Source organism: Chiroxiphia lanceolata, chromosome 4, assembly GCF_009829145.1.
Source record: "Chiroxiphia lanceolata isolate bChiLan1 chromosome 4, bChiLan1.pri, whole genome shotgun sequence".
NCBI classification, from domain to species: Eukaryota; Metazoa; Chordata; class Aves; order Passeriformes; family Pipridae; genus Chiroxiphia; species Chiroxiphia lanceolata.
In genome coordinates this window covers 39,797,009-39,812,507 of record NC_045640.1, presented here as the reverse complement: position 1 = coordinate 39,812,507, position 15,499 = coordinate 39,797,009, and the positions used below count along the sequence as shown (strand labels likewise).

At 37.4% G+C, this 15,499-nt stretch overlaps 1 protein-coding gene across 8 annotated transcripts in view; it reads left to right on the top strand.

The window, feature by feature from the left end:
* Positions 1-15,499, top strand: part of PALLD (palladin, cytoskeletal associated protein) — a 202,255-nt gene that overhangs the window by 165,600 nt on the left and 21,156 nt on the right. For 6 of the 8 annotated variants that reach the window (XM_032685475.1, XM_032685476.1, XM_032685472.1 and 3 more), the window contains 3 exons: positions 11,617-11,752; positions 13,936-14,037; positions 14,612-14,662. In XM_032685475.1, the coding sequence (XP_032541366.1) occupies positions 11,617-11,752; positions 13,936-14,037; positions 14,612-14,662 (289 nt within the window). The remainder of the gene's footprint in view (positions 1-11,616; positions 11,753-13,935; positions 14,038-14,611; positions 14,663-15,499) is intronic. The other 2 variants (XM_032685477.1, XM_032685474.1) reach the window with 1 other exon arrangement.

The window sequence follows — 15,499 nt, the reverse complement described above, 5'->3', positions numbered from 1 at the left end:
AGCATGTCAGCTCCCATCATAGATCAGTTTGTCTTTCCTCTGGCACTAGACTCTCATTCCATCCTTAGAGAACAAAGAGACATGCTGAAGAACAAAAATGAGAATAGCTGTATCCAAGGCTTATTTATAACTTTGTCTAGAAGTTTGTCTAAACATATCTACGGTATCTAGGTGACCTGCTCAGCTACATACTGTTGCAGTGGGAACTTCTGTTATTTCAGTCCAAGATATTAAAAGGAAGAGAAGGAAGAAAGCAGAGAGATATCAAATTAATAAATTATGTATATGCTTTAAAAAGCATTTCTTTATCTTGAGTTCTTGAGTTCTACAGCTCATTATGGAGTCTGGCCATAAAACAGATTTAGGAGAAAAATTAATAAATAGTACAGTTTGCCCGTGCACTCATAATAGTTGCGATTTTCTGTCTTTTTGTGTCCTTTGCTCTGGCTGAGTTTCTCTTTTGATACTGACCACTAAAAGTTGCACGATTTATTTACTGGCAGCTTGATCAGTAAGCACAGCCCACAAAAGCCTGCCCGATTTTCCAGGAAAGGCTCTAGTCTAGCTATACAGTTGTGACAAGGACTGGATTCTGTTTTGAGTTCCCTTCTATGTTCTGTGAGGTTGACAGTAGTAGCTTGAGCCTCTGCTGTGTCCCTCTTTCCCTGTTATGCTGCACTTATGCATACATGTTCTCACTTGAAACATTAGCTCTATTGTTCAGAGAGACAACCCTGTAAGGATGCTTCCCCCTTTCTCATGCCCGTCACTTCCCCAGGCACAGCAGCCAGTCTGAGTGTGCACATGATGGTGTGTCTATCCACATTCCCCCCTCCCCCACCCCGACAAGGCAGCAGCCTCAGGATCTGAGCTGAGGATGAGGTAGTTGGCTGTTTGGTTTGCATTCCCTCAGGAAATATAGTCCAGATGGGAGCTGGATCGTGTTAACTATACTGTATGTATGTGTGTATAATTCATGTATATGTATATATACATATGTGTATATATATACACATAGTGGGCATTTGACATCTGAATTATAACACTAAAACATGGTAAAAGATGTACTGTGTGATGCAAAAGAAGCCATAATCTATTGTTGTGTATCTTTGATGCCAATTTTTCCCTGGCTTCTGCTTTTTCATGTTACTCTGCAGGTTACTAATGTCTGGTGTGTCTTGCTGAGTAAATCATTGTTTCCCATCATTCTCATACCACTTCTGAGAAATCCATTTCCCCCACAGCTTTAGGTCTCTTCTGCTTTGTGCTATAGTCTCAGTTCTTTTTTCGGCCAGTGTCACTTTTTGTTTCTTTTCCCTTGTCTTTTGCTCCATCCTTACAAATCCTCTTTAGCATGTTTATCTTTCTCAGATGTAGTTTCTGAGCCTCTCGCAGTATTCTATAACTTCAGCCTGCTGTCTCAACAAGCATACCATGATCTCCAAGATCTGTTGATTGAGATGGTGATAGTGTTTCCTGACAGTGTGCTGTACAGACTGGGTGCAAGGAATATATCGGAGTATTCAAAGTTTTTCTCAGCATCTGAAATCCTACTCACGTCATTTAACTTCAATGCTTTTTTTCCCGGTCAGGGAAACTCCCCCGGGCAGATGGAGCTTGTTCAGCCCTGTAAGGCCATCCATCTAAGAGAAGGTCACTCTAAACAGACCTACATCCTGAGGACCTCACTGCCACTGTCCAAGCTCGCTCGGCCCCAGCAGATGAACCTTAGGATTACAGGGTGGGCTCAGCACAGCGCACACTGTGTCTCACCTAAAAAATCCATTTCGCAGGCTCGAAGGGTAAAGACCTTTCCCAAATCTTCGTTCACGAAGACTGGCCATACTATACTACTATACTACACTTTTTTCATTACTAAATCTTGGTACAGCTACAGAGCTGCTCCTCAGAATGAGTACTTGGTAGGCATCAATCCTAGTAGATTCCTTCCAACTCAGGACATTCTATGATTCTAAGAAAACATTTCTAACTCTCTCTTCAATATCTGTACTCTGTCTGTGAACCCACAAACAGTAAACACCATGCTAATAGTTCAGCTGAGTGTTGACATTTTCCTTGGGTTTGGACCCTGAAACTCTGTGGAAGTGACAGCATTTGCTAAAACAATTTGACCCAATGAATAAATATTCTTTCCTGTTAGATTTGGATAGATTTGGAAACATTGCACTGGGGCTTATTTATTTGTTTGGGATGGGGTTTTTATGTGTTTTTTTCAACAGCACATGGTCTTACAGCCTTGTTTGTGTTATTAGAATAACTGCTTGTGAATTTACTACATTTTATTGGACATCTGAAACAATACAAAGCAGCTCTCTGTCATTAGTACCTACTAATTCGCCTTTAAATATTTTAAGCATTTATTTGAAACAATTTTATAGTGAATGTTTCCATTGAATAAATTATATCTCTATTTTCCAGTAAGTTCTAGACACTTTGTAGTGACTGGCATTTTCAAGCTGTGACTATGGTGGTCTTAGCTGAACAAGCTTGCTTTGGGAATAACCTTTTTTTCATTAATGGAGTAAAGTTGGTAGATTCTGTATCTAGTCAGAGCATAGTATTATTAAACAAAAGAAAAGTACTGGTAGAACTGCATAGCTAATTAAGAACTTAAGGGAATTATGAGCACTTGTCAGTTATTTCTGAGGTAAAACTTGTCTGAAGTAAGTTTGTTGGATACTGTTCTTAAAAATCTCAGTTCTTTCCTTTGACTAAAGAAAACTGACTCAGGTTAGTTTTTGGTTAAAAAAGACTTTTAGGGAGTAGAGTTAATGTGACAGAAACATGGGATTGAGGGGGTTTCATTTACAGTTAAGTCTGTAGAAGCTAGAATCTGGTCTTTACTGTTCATAGAAAAAACCCCAACAAATTACATGTGAAAGAATAGAAATAAGCATACTTAAAAATTCTAGGTAAGCACATACACTGTAGGTTTACGTGAGCATTTTTGAGAGCAAAAATAATCCCATGAGAAGGATTGGTGACTATTCCCCTGTACCCAGCACTGGTGAGGTCACACCTCGAGTACTGCGTCCAGTTCTGGGCCCCTCAGTTCAGGAAGGATATTGAGGTGCTGGAGCAGGTCCAGAGAAGAGCAACAAGGCTGGTGAAGGGACTGGAGCACAAGTCCTATAAGGAGAGGTTGAGGGAGCTGGAGAAGAGAAGGCTCAGGGGAGACCTCATCAGTCTCTACAACTCCCTAAAAGGAGGTTGTAGCCAGGTGGGGGTTGGTCTCTTCTCCCGGGCAACCAGCAGTAGGACAAGAGGGCATGATCTTAAGCTGTGCCAGGGGAGCTTTAGGTTAGATATTAAGAAGAAATTCTTTACAGAAAGGGTAATCAGGCATTGGAATGGGCTGCCCAGGGAGATGGTGGGTTCTCCATCCCTGGAGGTTTTTAAGATGAGACTGGATGTGGCACTTAGTGCCATGGTCTAGTAACAATGGTGGTGTTGGATCAGGGGTTGGACTTGATGATCTCAGAGGTCCTTTCCAACCCAGCTGATTCTATGATTCTATTTAGTGAATATTTAAATAATAAAAGTATAAAACCTGCTACAAAAATGTGTAGAGTTATCTAATCTAGAGAAATGGAATCTCTTTCTAAGTATAAAAAACATGTATTGCCAGCTATACATATATCCTTTTGAAAACAACATTAAAAATTAAGGATGTTCCTTAAAGTAGACACTTTTTCTTAAAGCAGCCCTTTTCTTAAAGTAGATATCTTCAGTAATATTGCCTTAGTTACAAACAGGAAAAAAAATCTGACTGTGCAGAATTGGTGAAAGAACGTGAATATAGATTTACTACTTTCTGGAAAAGGAATGGAAAATGGAAAAGAAAGCATTGTTTGAACACAAGATTTCTAAAGTATCTTGTAAAATGTAAGTAAATAAGATGCTTTTATCATTCTACACAATAAATTTAACTGCTGTCTCAATGATCTTTAGAACCTTAAATCCAAATCTTAAAGGAGATCCTGTGGGAATCATGAGAACAGCAACATCAGAAAGAGATTTGCCCTTTTTTCCACTTTGAATCAGAGCTACTGGTCTGTTCTTGCAGCTATGTACTGTGACTTGTCCATTGCATTCTGTCTCAAATGGAATTGAAAAAATACTAGTAACCATTATATTCCTTTAGTCAAGTAGCAATGATGGTGACCACTCTGAGGAAAAAATACACTTTCCATCTTTTTATCTTACAGCTTTCAACATTCTTCCAGCACAAATGCCAGCTTTTATTTTAGAGTAAACTGTATTGCTGTCCTGTGTAGACTGGACTTTTCCAGTTGCCTGTAATGGCTGTAAAAATTGAGGTTATCTGCAGCATTATTGATGTGAAAATAGTGATACGTAGGAGGAAGTACCTTGATTAAGAATACTGACATCCAACTGAGGCGAAAGGTCATGGTGTTTCCTTGCTTCTGAGGAGTTCACTTCAACTCTCTTTGCTATCTATTCAGTCATATCTGGAGTTATTCCTGGATCTCCGGAAAACATATCTGAAGACAAGTATTGCTGTAACTGGAAAAATTCCAGAGAATAATAGGGTTTGCATTCATTCTTAACCCCCAGTTTTCTTAAGCTATTGCTCCTGTCCGTTAAACCATTTTTGTTTAAATTTTCTTGAAAATTTTCTTTTCCCATGGCTTGGATACTACGGGCTGTTACACCAACACCTGAGGGGTTTATCTGTGATATTAGACCAATTCTTGTTGATTGTGCTAAGAAACAGCTCATATTGGGGGCTTTGGTTTTGTACAGTATAACACCTTTTTATTAGATGTATGCACCTGATTACCATAAAATACATACCCATGTCAACTTTTCTGAAATGTGATGAATGCATGTTTATTCCATTTGAACTTTGAAATCCAGGTTGTGCCCCAGACCTAATGAGCTGAAGTTGCGCAAAACTAGAGATCAAGGATGTAACATGCAGACACACAGACATTAGCCAAAATAACAGTATCCTGACAATCATTGCATCTGTAAGTCTTAATTTTCAAGATGTTTTTATCCAGTTCCTTTTTTCTAAATTGTATTTGCAGATACTAAGAATATTGTAAGATGACAGTGAACTTTAATAAGAGAATTAGTACACATACTTCCCTGTTGAAAAGAGAGGGTGTTTACAGCATTGCTTTGCTGCTTTGTTTTGGTCTGCAGATTTCTCTTTTCAGAGGACTCAATTTCAAGACTTCTTTATTTTAAACAGACCTAAATGCCACAAAAACATCTATGAATATGAAAGCCAGGTACAGTTCTTGATAGATGCGGAGACTTTAATCAGTTGCATTACATCAACTGGAGAAAAGGTTAATACTTTGAATGTATTATCTTTTCTCAGTCCAGTGTAGCTGCAGGAAACAGGCTCTCAGTGTCCTCGATGGTCCGATAGGAATGAGGGTTCCGACACTTCAATGTTAGGTGCAAAGTGGAACACTTTATTGACACGGCTCCTGCCTTTTATAGAGCAGGAGCAGAACTTGCTGGAACAAGGGGAGTAACTGAGGACAGCAAGGGTGGAGTATGCAAACTAGGACCATATAGGGAGAACAAGAGGAGGAGTATATCTATATAAGGAAGAAATGGCCATATAAGGTTGGTACTGCAATGCAGCGCTAACTGGCCAATAGAAATGCAGGGTTTGAAAGCTTAGGGAAAATAAGGGAAAATGGGGGTACAATGAAAGGGAATAATACAATAACACAGTATAATAACATAACAAAAATCCTAAAACACATTTTCTCAAAAACTGGATCCCAATATGTAGCTTTTTCTTCACATATTTCTGGAAGTTCTTCTCTAGATTTCAGGACTATGAGGACTGTGCCAGCCTTTTCTACACTCAGGAGCAGCCAGTGCTTTAGTAATTTCTTCTTAACCATCAGTTCTAGCATACTGCTGGTAACAACCAGAATTTCAGATAAGATTATGGGTTATAAAATAAGTATTATTTCTTTAACTTGATATCAAAGTACATGTACATCTTTTGAAAAGCAAATGGCGTTTATATATCTATGGTAACCAGTGCAGCCTGCAGCAGAGGGAAAACTTGCCTGGGGAAAGGAACTGAACAGGGAATGAAGAAGTGGTAATTCTTATTTTAATGAGTAAAAATGTGTTTTTAAACATAAGCTTTAGAGGAAAAAAAAACCTTAGTGGTAGTCATGCAGTTTGTAGGAGAGTAGTAATCTTTGTTATCTAATCATTAAACAGGATCAAACTTGTTCAGAAATATATATATTATTCATGTCAACCTTGACCCCATCCAATACTGAAGCATGATTTGTTTATTTCTTTCAACTACAGTTTCAGAACCTTGGCTGGCGGAAATAACTGAACTTTTGTACATTTGTTCCATTTACTGCAAGTCATCCTTAGTCAGGTCTGTGCCTCAGACATTCCCCCTAATTCAGATACATTTAACGTCACTTTACTGGACAAAGCTGAAGCTCCTGGTCTTCATGGTCTTGCTGTGACAAGATCAGACTAAATGATTTTACTGTACAGCTGCAGCTTTAAGGTTTGTGACCTGTTACAGTGCTTGTAGTAACTTTGCTCTTACAGTAAGTAAAAAAAATGTGTGAAATGGGCAGGAATTAGCTGTATTTTTGGAAGACTTTATTTTTAAAGGAAAAATCAAGTTAGTGTTCATTACCTCAGTACCAGAGAATTGATTTGGATTTCTGTGAAACTGAGCCACATTGGCTGCAAACAGGAATTTGCTCTTGGAAGGATAACAACAACCAGCCTGTTGCCCTTGTTTACACTGTAAAAGGTACATAGGAAAAGAGGGAATCGCATCCAGCATGTGCTGTGTGTAATTAAAACATGAAAAGTACTGCTGGTTTGGCCTTCCTTCTAAACAAATGTCAGGGCAAGTATTCAAAACTAAAGAGAGCCAAACCGAGGTTGCAAAAAACCTTGCTGTCAAAAATCTCTGTGTGAATTAAGATGACAGTTTTGGCAATTTCATTGCACCCTTTCAAACCAAAAGAGTTCAGACATTTGTGCTTTTGTCTACGCCTGTATTCAGGCCCCCTCACTGCCTTAAGTGACGGATATTTCAGAGGTGCTTAAAATCCATGTGAATTGCAGCCTAATTCTCAAGGCTGTTAGTTTCTCTGCACATTTGTGGTGGTGGTTGTGTGCTTCAGACTAATACTGTCAACATTCTGAAATATGCCTTCTCTACCTATCTCCTGCTAGCTTAATATTCACAATATATCTGCAAATTGCACTGGGCAAAGAATGAATATACAGATAACATAAATCAATTGGCAGATTTTCTTGCTTGATGTTATCCCTTGGAGAAGACAGAAAGAAAGCTCGTGCATCACTAAGGACACAAATCTTAGGAGCTAAATGCATCCAGATAAGGGCATGTAAGGATGGTGAAAAATATTTGCAAAAGCAGCTGAAGAAAGTTTGCTGCCAGGCTTTCTTGACATGCAAACCATCTCTCAGGCTAAAAGGATCTGTGATTTGGAGCACAGATTTACCAAAGTCCTTCTATTTGTTGCCATTGCCTTCTATTCATTTTGGAATTCATCCCAAGAACATATGTCTTAAGAGCTAACTTGCTGTGGGGGTATGTATATATGTATATATATATGTACAATTTTTGAAGTGTATATATTTAGAGAAAGAGATTCTGAAAACGGGGTTGAAATAAAGGGTCTGCAGGAAGATCCACATTTCCTTATGCACCTCTTGGGGTTTTTTTTGTTCCAGTTTAAATAGTGCCAAAAGGGAAAGAGAGAAGCTTTCTAAAGGCATTTGAAGAAATTTTGATTGGTGTTCATTTTTATAGTTAAATTTTTAAAGCAGCTACTTCCTTGTTAAGATACTTATTTGTAAATGTAAATAAAGAGGAGATAATCTATTTTTAAGGCAAGTTACCTTGACCAGGTTTTGGATGACTCTTCCATACTGACTGTGAAAAGCTCAGGATGTTCTGACACTTAACTAGAGAACTGGAAAGTTGTTAGGGAGTCTGCCTCTCCTGTTCAAAGTTACCAGGGATCCACAGGCCATTGCTGACATATTTGCATACCTTGTTCTTAAACAAAATTCCTTAGCTTCCCTACATGATATGTTTCAGGGTTTAACTGTCACTGTTGTATGGTAGAGAAAGGAGAGTTCTACATAGTTTTGTCTAAGCTTGTTCAAGTTATTGTCAATTAGTATCCTCAATGGACATGGAGAATCATTAAATACCAGCTATTTTCTGATGTCAGCTATTGTCTGATTTCTGATGTTTTATGTTTGATTTGCCTATCTTCATTTTCCTAATTTCCCAACTAAACAAACAAGAATGTTTGTGTGTGTGTGACATAGCTTGTCACGAAAGCTATGCTTTTAGATGTTTTTTTTGTTCTAAAGTTTTCCAGTTTGCTGTATTTTTTCTCGAAGCGCAGTGGTAATACTGGATTCAGTGTCTAACAGCAAGGAATAAAGGAAAAGAGATAAATTTCATGTCTTATGCTGACATGTCCTGGAATTATATTTATTTCCCTTTTGAAATAATTTTCCAAGTTTTAATCTTATAGATTCTCAAGAGATGCTTAATATGTTCGTATTAATTTTCCATTTGCATTACTATCATGCTTTGAGCATTTTCCTGAGTTTCATCAGTAGATGAAACCTTTAGACAAATTATGAAGATTATTGTAAATGACAGTTGTTACCTACAAATGAATTGCAACCACGCAAGTTCAGTGTCATCAGCGAATTTAAGAAACACGTTTTTCTATTTCACTTTTCCATTGTTAAGGTTGAAACCCTAAGTAATGAACTTAGTATACAGAGACCTTTGAAAGACCTCATTGGACTATATTCTTCCAGTTTGATAGAAAAATAAATCATTGTTCTCTCAGAATAGCTTTTTCAGACAGTTATACAGCTATTTAATAGAAACTTCATCTGGACTCTGTTTCCTTGATTCACTAGGGAATTTACTGCAGCTCCTGAAGGCTAACTCAGTAGCCATAAACTGTAGTGTATCAAAGCTACTTCTTTTTGCTTATCTGCATGCCCTTCAGCCTGACAAAGAGATAAACATGAGGTTTGATATGATTAAATTTTCATTTCCTTATTATCCTACATTGTTTAGGAATGGACTGTAATATTGTTTTCTTGCATTTAGTGTGAATGCTGAACTTACTAACTTGCAATTCTCTTGGTGCTCCTTCCCCTTTAAAAAATGGGTGTATTTGCTTAGGGGTTTTTGTTTTCAGAGATAAACAATAATGCTTTAGAAAATGCTTTCACTTGTTACTTAAAATCCACTCCAAAGCACTTAGCTCGTCCCTCTTTTTATACACTGTTGTGACTTATTTGGGTAAACTCTACATTTCACCTTTGCACTGTATTGAGTCCCAAGCATAAGCAGATCCTCTTCTGCTAAAACTCTTTATCATTCAAATATGAAATTTTTGAGAATGTGAAACGAAAGATATTTCTTAATATATCACTTGGAATTTTCAAGGAAGGATGAATGCCTCCATTAAAAGCTGGCATAGGGTAAAGCCAAGGGTGAAGCCAAATTTGAAATTTGCTGCCTTGAAGTTTGTTTTTGGTGGTGGTGGTGGTGTTGTTCTTGTTGGTGTTTGGGTTTTGGTGTGTTCCTTTTCTGAAAAGTAATGTAATTTGGTTCCATGGCAGTGCTGGCTAGGTGGGTTAAAGGCTGGAAGGTGAAGGGAAAGACTGCAAGGGAAGAAACAGATGCCACCTTTCCACTAGCCTACTAGCCTTCTAGCAGATGGTCCAGTCTTCTTGAAGGTTATTAGCTTCTGATCCCCTCTTCCCACCTTCTCCTATCCATTTTTCTTCCTTATCTTCTTTTACATTTACTGTTCCAAATTTCTTGAAGAGATTTTTTTGCCTTCCTCTTAGCACTCTCTTGTCTCCCTGTAGATGGGATAGTTTTCCTGATCTCTTCCCCAAAACAGAGTGGAGGAGGCTTTCTTTGTTATTTGTGACTGAGAAGATCCCCAGCCAAAAGCTGAGCAAATTGTTTTACTTGGTGATCTCCAGCTAGCAGATCAGTATTTCTAGGGTGAGCGATGTTGTTCTGTCTCTGTGATATTAGGCAAATGTCTGCTCTTCTGCTGTCATTTTATGTGAAAATGCAGTTCTTTTTACAGAACTTCACCGTTTTCACATTTTACTTACAGTAACAGAGTATGAATGTTTTAGGAATTTAGACAGAAACGTTTCCAATTATTGTCTTCTCATCTATCCACTTAATTCCTTTTTGGCTTTTAACAGCATATGTGTATTGTTTCATTTTTGCTAATGATAAAAATTACCATTGAAAGCACTTGCTGAAGAATGAAGTTTCTGTAACTGTGTTATAGAAATATAGTACTGAACAATACTCAAGAAAATTTATCTCTATATGATTCTTTAACATTTTGATACCAGCAATTAAATTATTAAGATGTGTACTGGAAATAAATTTACCAACTACATGCTAGTCTGATTTTTTCCATCTCTGGCTTTTGTGTGTTTGTCAATTTATTTGACACCATTCCATATTTTACATAAGGCATTCCCATGTAATGGGCTGAGCCCTGTTTACTCAATGAAGGTAAAAAACCCCCCATAAACTAATATTGAACCAGGATCAGTGTTTTAAACGATGTGTGGCTTCACTGGAGAAATGGGATGTGCTACAAGTTTCAAATACAATAGCAATGTTGATTTCTTCACAACTGTGTTAAGAACTGGTCTTCAGTAGAAACCACCCTTGTTGGGCATTTCCAGCAATAAAGCCCTCATGACATTACTGAGAAGTGTTAAATATTAGCGCAGTCTTGAAAAATAAAATTTCCTGTACCATTTCAGAAAATGGGAGTGACAGTTCCCGAAAGTGTAATCATAACTTGTAGGCTGGTAAGGGGAGTGCTTAGCCCTGTGTATGCAAACTGCTAAATGGTTGCTATTCCATTGGGAAACCTTACTGCTGCAAACTGCTTTACAGGGATGATTTTTCTTTTTCCAGCATAACCTACACTCTGTGAAAGGCTCTTCTTTCAGAAACAACATTTACATGCTGCCTTACAAGTATTTGTTCACAGAGATACGGAGAATAAACATGAAGTCATGCATGGTGTATTGCAAAGTTGTAACAAGGAATTAGTAAATAATATAAGAAATTAATAATTAAATACCTTGTCTAATATCTTTCTGATCTTTATTCATCTGGTACTTCATAGGAACCTAGTTTATCTTCCAGCCCCACTTATCTAGTCATGCTTTCTCTTTCATGTGTCCATCCTCTCACTTCATTTTAGCTCCACTGCTCATGAGTATCATCTGTGTGTATGGTGTTTACAGCCACAGCCAAGCAATCCTGAGCCATATTTTAACCAAGGCACAAATAAAGCATAGTTTTAACTTTGTAAACTAACCATTTAATCAGTGACGAGATTTAGTAGGGACAGCATAGTAAGAAAGATGTCAGAGCTCTAATTTCAAAGACACAATGTTGCTTTTTCACTAATAGCAGTGTTTTCAGATAAATTATGAAATACCAATGATTTCAGGAAAGCTCATGAATTTTTTTGTACTGTTTTGCAGGGGATTTCCCAAGAAAACAGGCAGAACTGCTAGGATAGCATCAGATGAAGAGATTCAAGGGTCAAAAGATGCTGTCATTCAGGATCTGGAGAGAAAACTTCGATTCAAAGAAGACCTTTTGAACAACGGACAGCCGGTAAAAAAACCCCAAAAAATACCCTGGGGAATGGGAGTGGGCATCATGAGTAGTTTCTCAGATATGCTGCATATAATATAATAGTTGTAGATTTATTTTTATGTATTTATTATTTTTAATTGAATTTCCAAAACTGCATTTCCATAAGGAATGATAGTGTACATTTTGGTCTATCATTCCTTCTCCTGTTTGACAACTTTGTCTGGTCTTAACAAAGCAACAGAGGTCTCAAAAATGGTGAATTTGCATGAGAAGCCTGCACAGTATGTATCTCAAGGACTTTTTGAGCCTCAAAGGCCATTTGCTTTTGGCTGTTCATCACTGAGCAGATGAACATGCATAGCTCGTGTTCAGTCCAGGCTCATTATACCTTGTGCCCAGCCATTAGACAATGAGTGGAAGGAATAGGTGGTAACTGGACATCAGAGGAGAACAAGGCAGTTCATCATGAAAAACAACCCAGCAGAAATCAGGTATCATTAGATTCTGCAGTTGCAGGGCTTCTTTTGACCAATAGAGTAAGAAATAACTTACTACTCAGAGTTGATGAGAAGCAACTTTCCTAAGAATTTTTTACAGCTATTAAGACATGGTCTTTGAAGCGGGAATTTCTTTTAAGAGGAAAGTAATATTAAAAATGTAGACTATCACCCCTCTTTTATCAATGAAATGTTTTCAAAAGCATCTGAATGCCTTGGGATGCCTTTGTGCCACTGAAAGGAAGTGTGCTTTAAGTTTCTTAGGACCATGCACAGTAGTTTGCTAAGTTTGCTACCAACTCTGAGATGTGAACTATGGTGGTGTAGTTCAAGACAGCCTATCTAGTCAGACTATCTAGTCAGCAATTGCTGGATTCCAGTTCTTAATAAGGTCAATGGAGTGAAGCAGGGGGAATGTTCATAGGTGACTTGTGCTTCTGTACTTACCTTTCTCCATTGATTGCATGGGGTTTGGCAGTTTTCTGTAGCAGTTAAGCAGAATCACTGTCATAGTGTATTAGTTCCTGTTTTTTCAAAGGAGGTGGGCCGAGTATGACTGCCAAATGCCAAATGCCTGTTTTGGAAAGTGAGAGAGATGTTTGGCCTGGGTAAATGAATGGAATGTCCTGAGAATGCCCACATGGCCCAAGGTAAAAAAAAAATAGACCAACTCTGATCAGATGATGTGGGATCTTGAACTAAGTAAACTGGTTTTGTGCTGGCCTTGAGGCTTTTGCCTCGCAGATTCCTGTCTTGGGTGAATTCTGTAGGCGTAATCATGGCTGTGGGCACTCAGAGTGATTGCAGAAGAAATTTAAGTAAAGAAAAGTTCATGATTTTCTTAGACACTTGTAAACAAGCCAACATTGCTACCTAGTTTTCATGAGTTTCAGCCTGCTGGTTTAGCTACAATATGACATATTAAAAAAATTAAATTAAATGAGCTTTTTAAAAATTGCAAACATTAAGCAGATGTAATATTTTACAATTTCCATTCTTCATTCATTTTTCTCTTTAAATGAGGTGTTTCACCATGAAATGAGTTTCTCTTTCATAAACTGGCATTTTTTGCAATGTTGTTTGTAAGAAAGTGTCTAAGTGTCTGAAATGTGGTATTTAATGTAGAAAGAAAGCTAATAAAGAAATAATTGAATTATATATTAAGGTTTTCTTTTAACTCACTTTACCTTCTGAGTGTAAATTGTCTTTATAAGTTATAAAAGAATAAGAAGAAATAGAAATTAAAAAAACCTTAAAGAATACATTTTTCTCTAAAGCTGTTATATTTTTGACAAAATATTTGAGTAGAATCTCCTTATCATTTTTGGCAGAGTTTTCTGCCTTGTGGTTCTAATGTAAAAACCAAGCAGAACGACTAGGAGTAAGATTTGGGATGATTTGACATGCTTTCTTTTGATGACCCTGCTGATTTAAGCAGCTCCTATTGTTCATTCCTGCCCAAGTTCCTGGCACAAGGATGGAAACAAATGGCAGAGTCAGGGCAAGAATCATTTAAGCCAAAAGAGCCTCTTGTAATGCAAAAAAAATGCATTGCAAACTGTGGTAGAAAATTTCTGTTAGAAACATTGCTGCTCTCTTTTATTAACATTACTTTAAGTAACATTACTGTGTACTGCTTTGTAGTTCTTATCTTTTCTTTCTTCTTTTCCCTCCCCCTCGTCTCCTTTTTATTTTTTTGTTCAGAGATTAACATATGAGGAAAAAATGGCTCGTCGATTGCTGGGAGCAGACAGTGCTGCAACTGTCTTCAATATACAGGAACCAGAAGAAGATCCTGCTATACAGGTGCCACACAACTCTACAATTTCATAGAAAAAAAATTCCTTTCAATTTTTCTTTTTTACAGGCTATGATTGTCACTAAAATAAAGTCCAACTTTAATAAGACAGTAAATATACACAAGATAGGATGGTTATTGATTAGAGAAGTCATATATAGAGAAGTTATATATTAGTGAAGTAAACTGGAGGATCACATGTCTATTGCTCAGTTTTTCCATAAGGTTGAGACTTCTCAAATGTCTGCTTTCTCCTTTAAACCCTTCCGTTTATCCTATTCTATCCTGACCTTTAAATCTCTCAAGACAAAAATACATCTACTATCTTGAAACCATCTTCTCTTTATTTGTGTAATATGCACTTTTTGGATGCAGACCAAAACCACAACAGAAAGTCTGCTTGAAAGGCCAGGTACACGTTCTCCATTGTTCAGATGCCAGAGTTGCTATTCAGAACTGTGTAGCATTCATTTGCTTACAGTGCCACATAAAGTACATTCTCCTGATAAAAACTCTGAGAAACTCTCATGGTTATCTCTCGGTCTTCTTTCTGCCTCTTGATCTTTTTTTCTACCCTTGCAGGAAGCTCGCTCTGTTGGTGCATCTGTAGTGAGTCCTGTGGATATTCAAAAGGTTAACATTTCTGTCTTTTTGTCTATTGATTTTATTTCTCTCTGTTGTCTTTGCCCTTTCCCTTCTACTCTTCTTGGTTAATAACAAGAGGTCACCCAACATGAATAATTGTGGTGATTTGGGCTGCACTCCCTTCAGGATGTTCAAGTTGTTCTAGAAGCCTAACTGTGTGAGTGCAGGCAGTTTAACAACAATCATCATGTGCTCTGGTATCTTTCTGCTGTTACATTAACATACACTGATACTAACTGTGGTATGTACTTCATGGTTTACTTTTATGGTACACTTTCAGGGAACAAAGAAATTTTTAAAATACCCTTGGTTTAAAAAGGTATTTCTCTGTTCTTCTGTTTTTTACCATTATTGAGGGTTATGATTAGTTTTGGAACTGATCAGTAGAAATACTACACATCATTCATTCTCAGACCAGAGGCAGCAACAGAGGATGGGTATGTGAAAGAACATTGCATGAGATGTGTATTCTGTCTTAAATACAATAAGGCCAAAGGTGATTTGAAAGTGTCTAAATTTCTGCTGACTGAGAGGAGCATTGACTAGTAATTTGGGGTTTTTCCCTGCTTCTGAGCTTTTTTATATTCTGGCATTATCACTGTTATCATTAAGATTCCAAGCAGAACTTCAGTATTGCAAAGTAGACAGTTCAAGAAAGTAAATAACAGTGTATATCACAGTAACTTTCCCTGATATCTGAATAGCAAATTCAAACCAGTGGTAGTGTTTTACACCGGATGAAACTTTCTGCTCTTCTTTCTATATCTTCGATACTTCTATGGGAGATTTTGGTTTTAAGTAAGAAGTGATATTTTTGGCCAACAG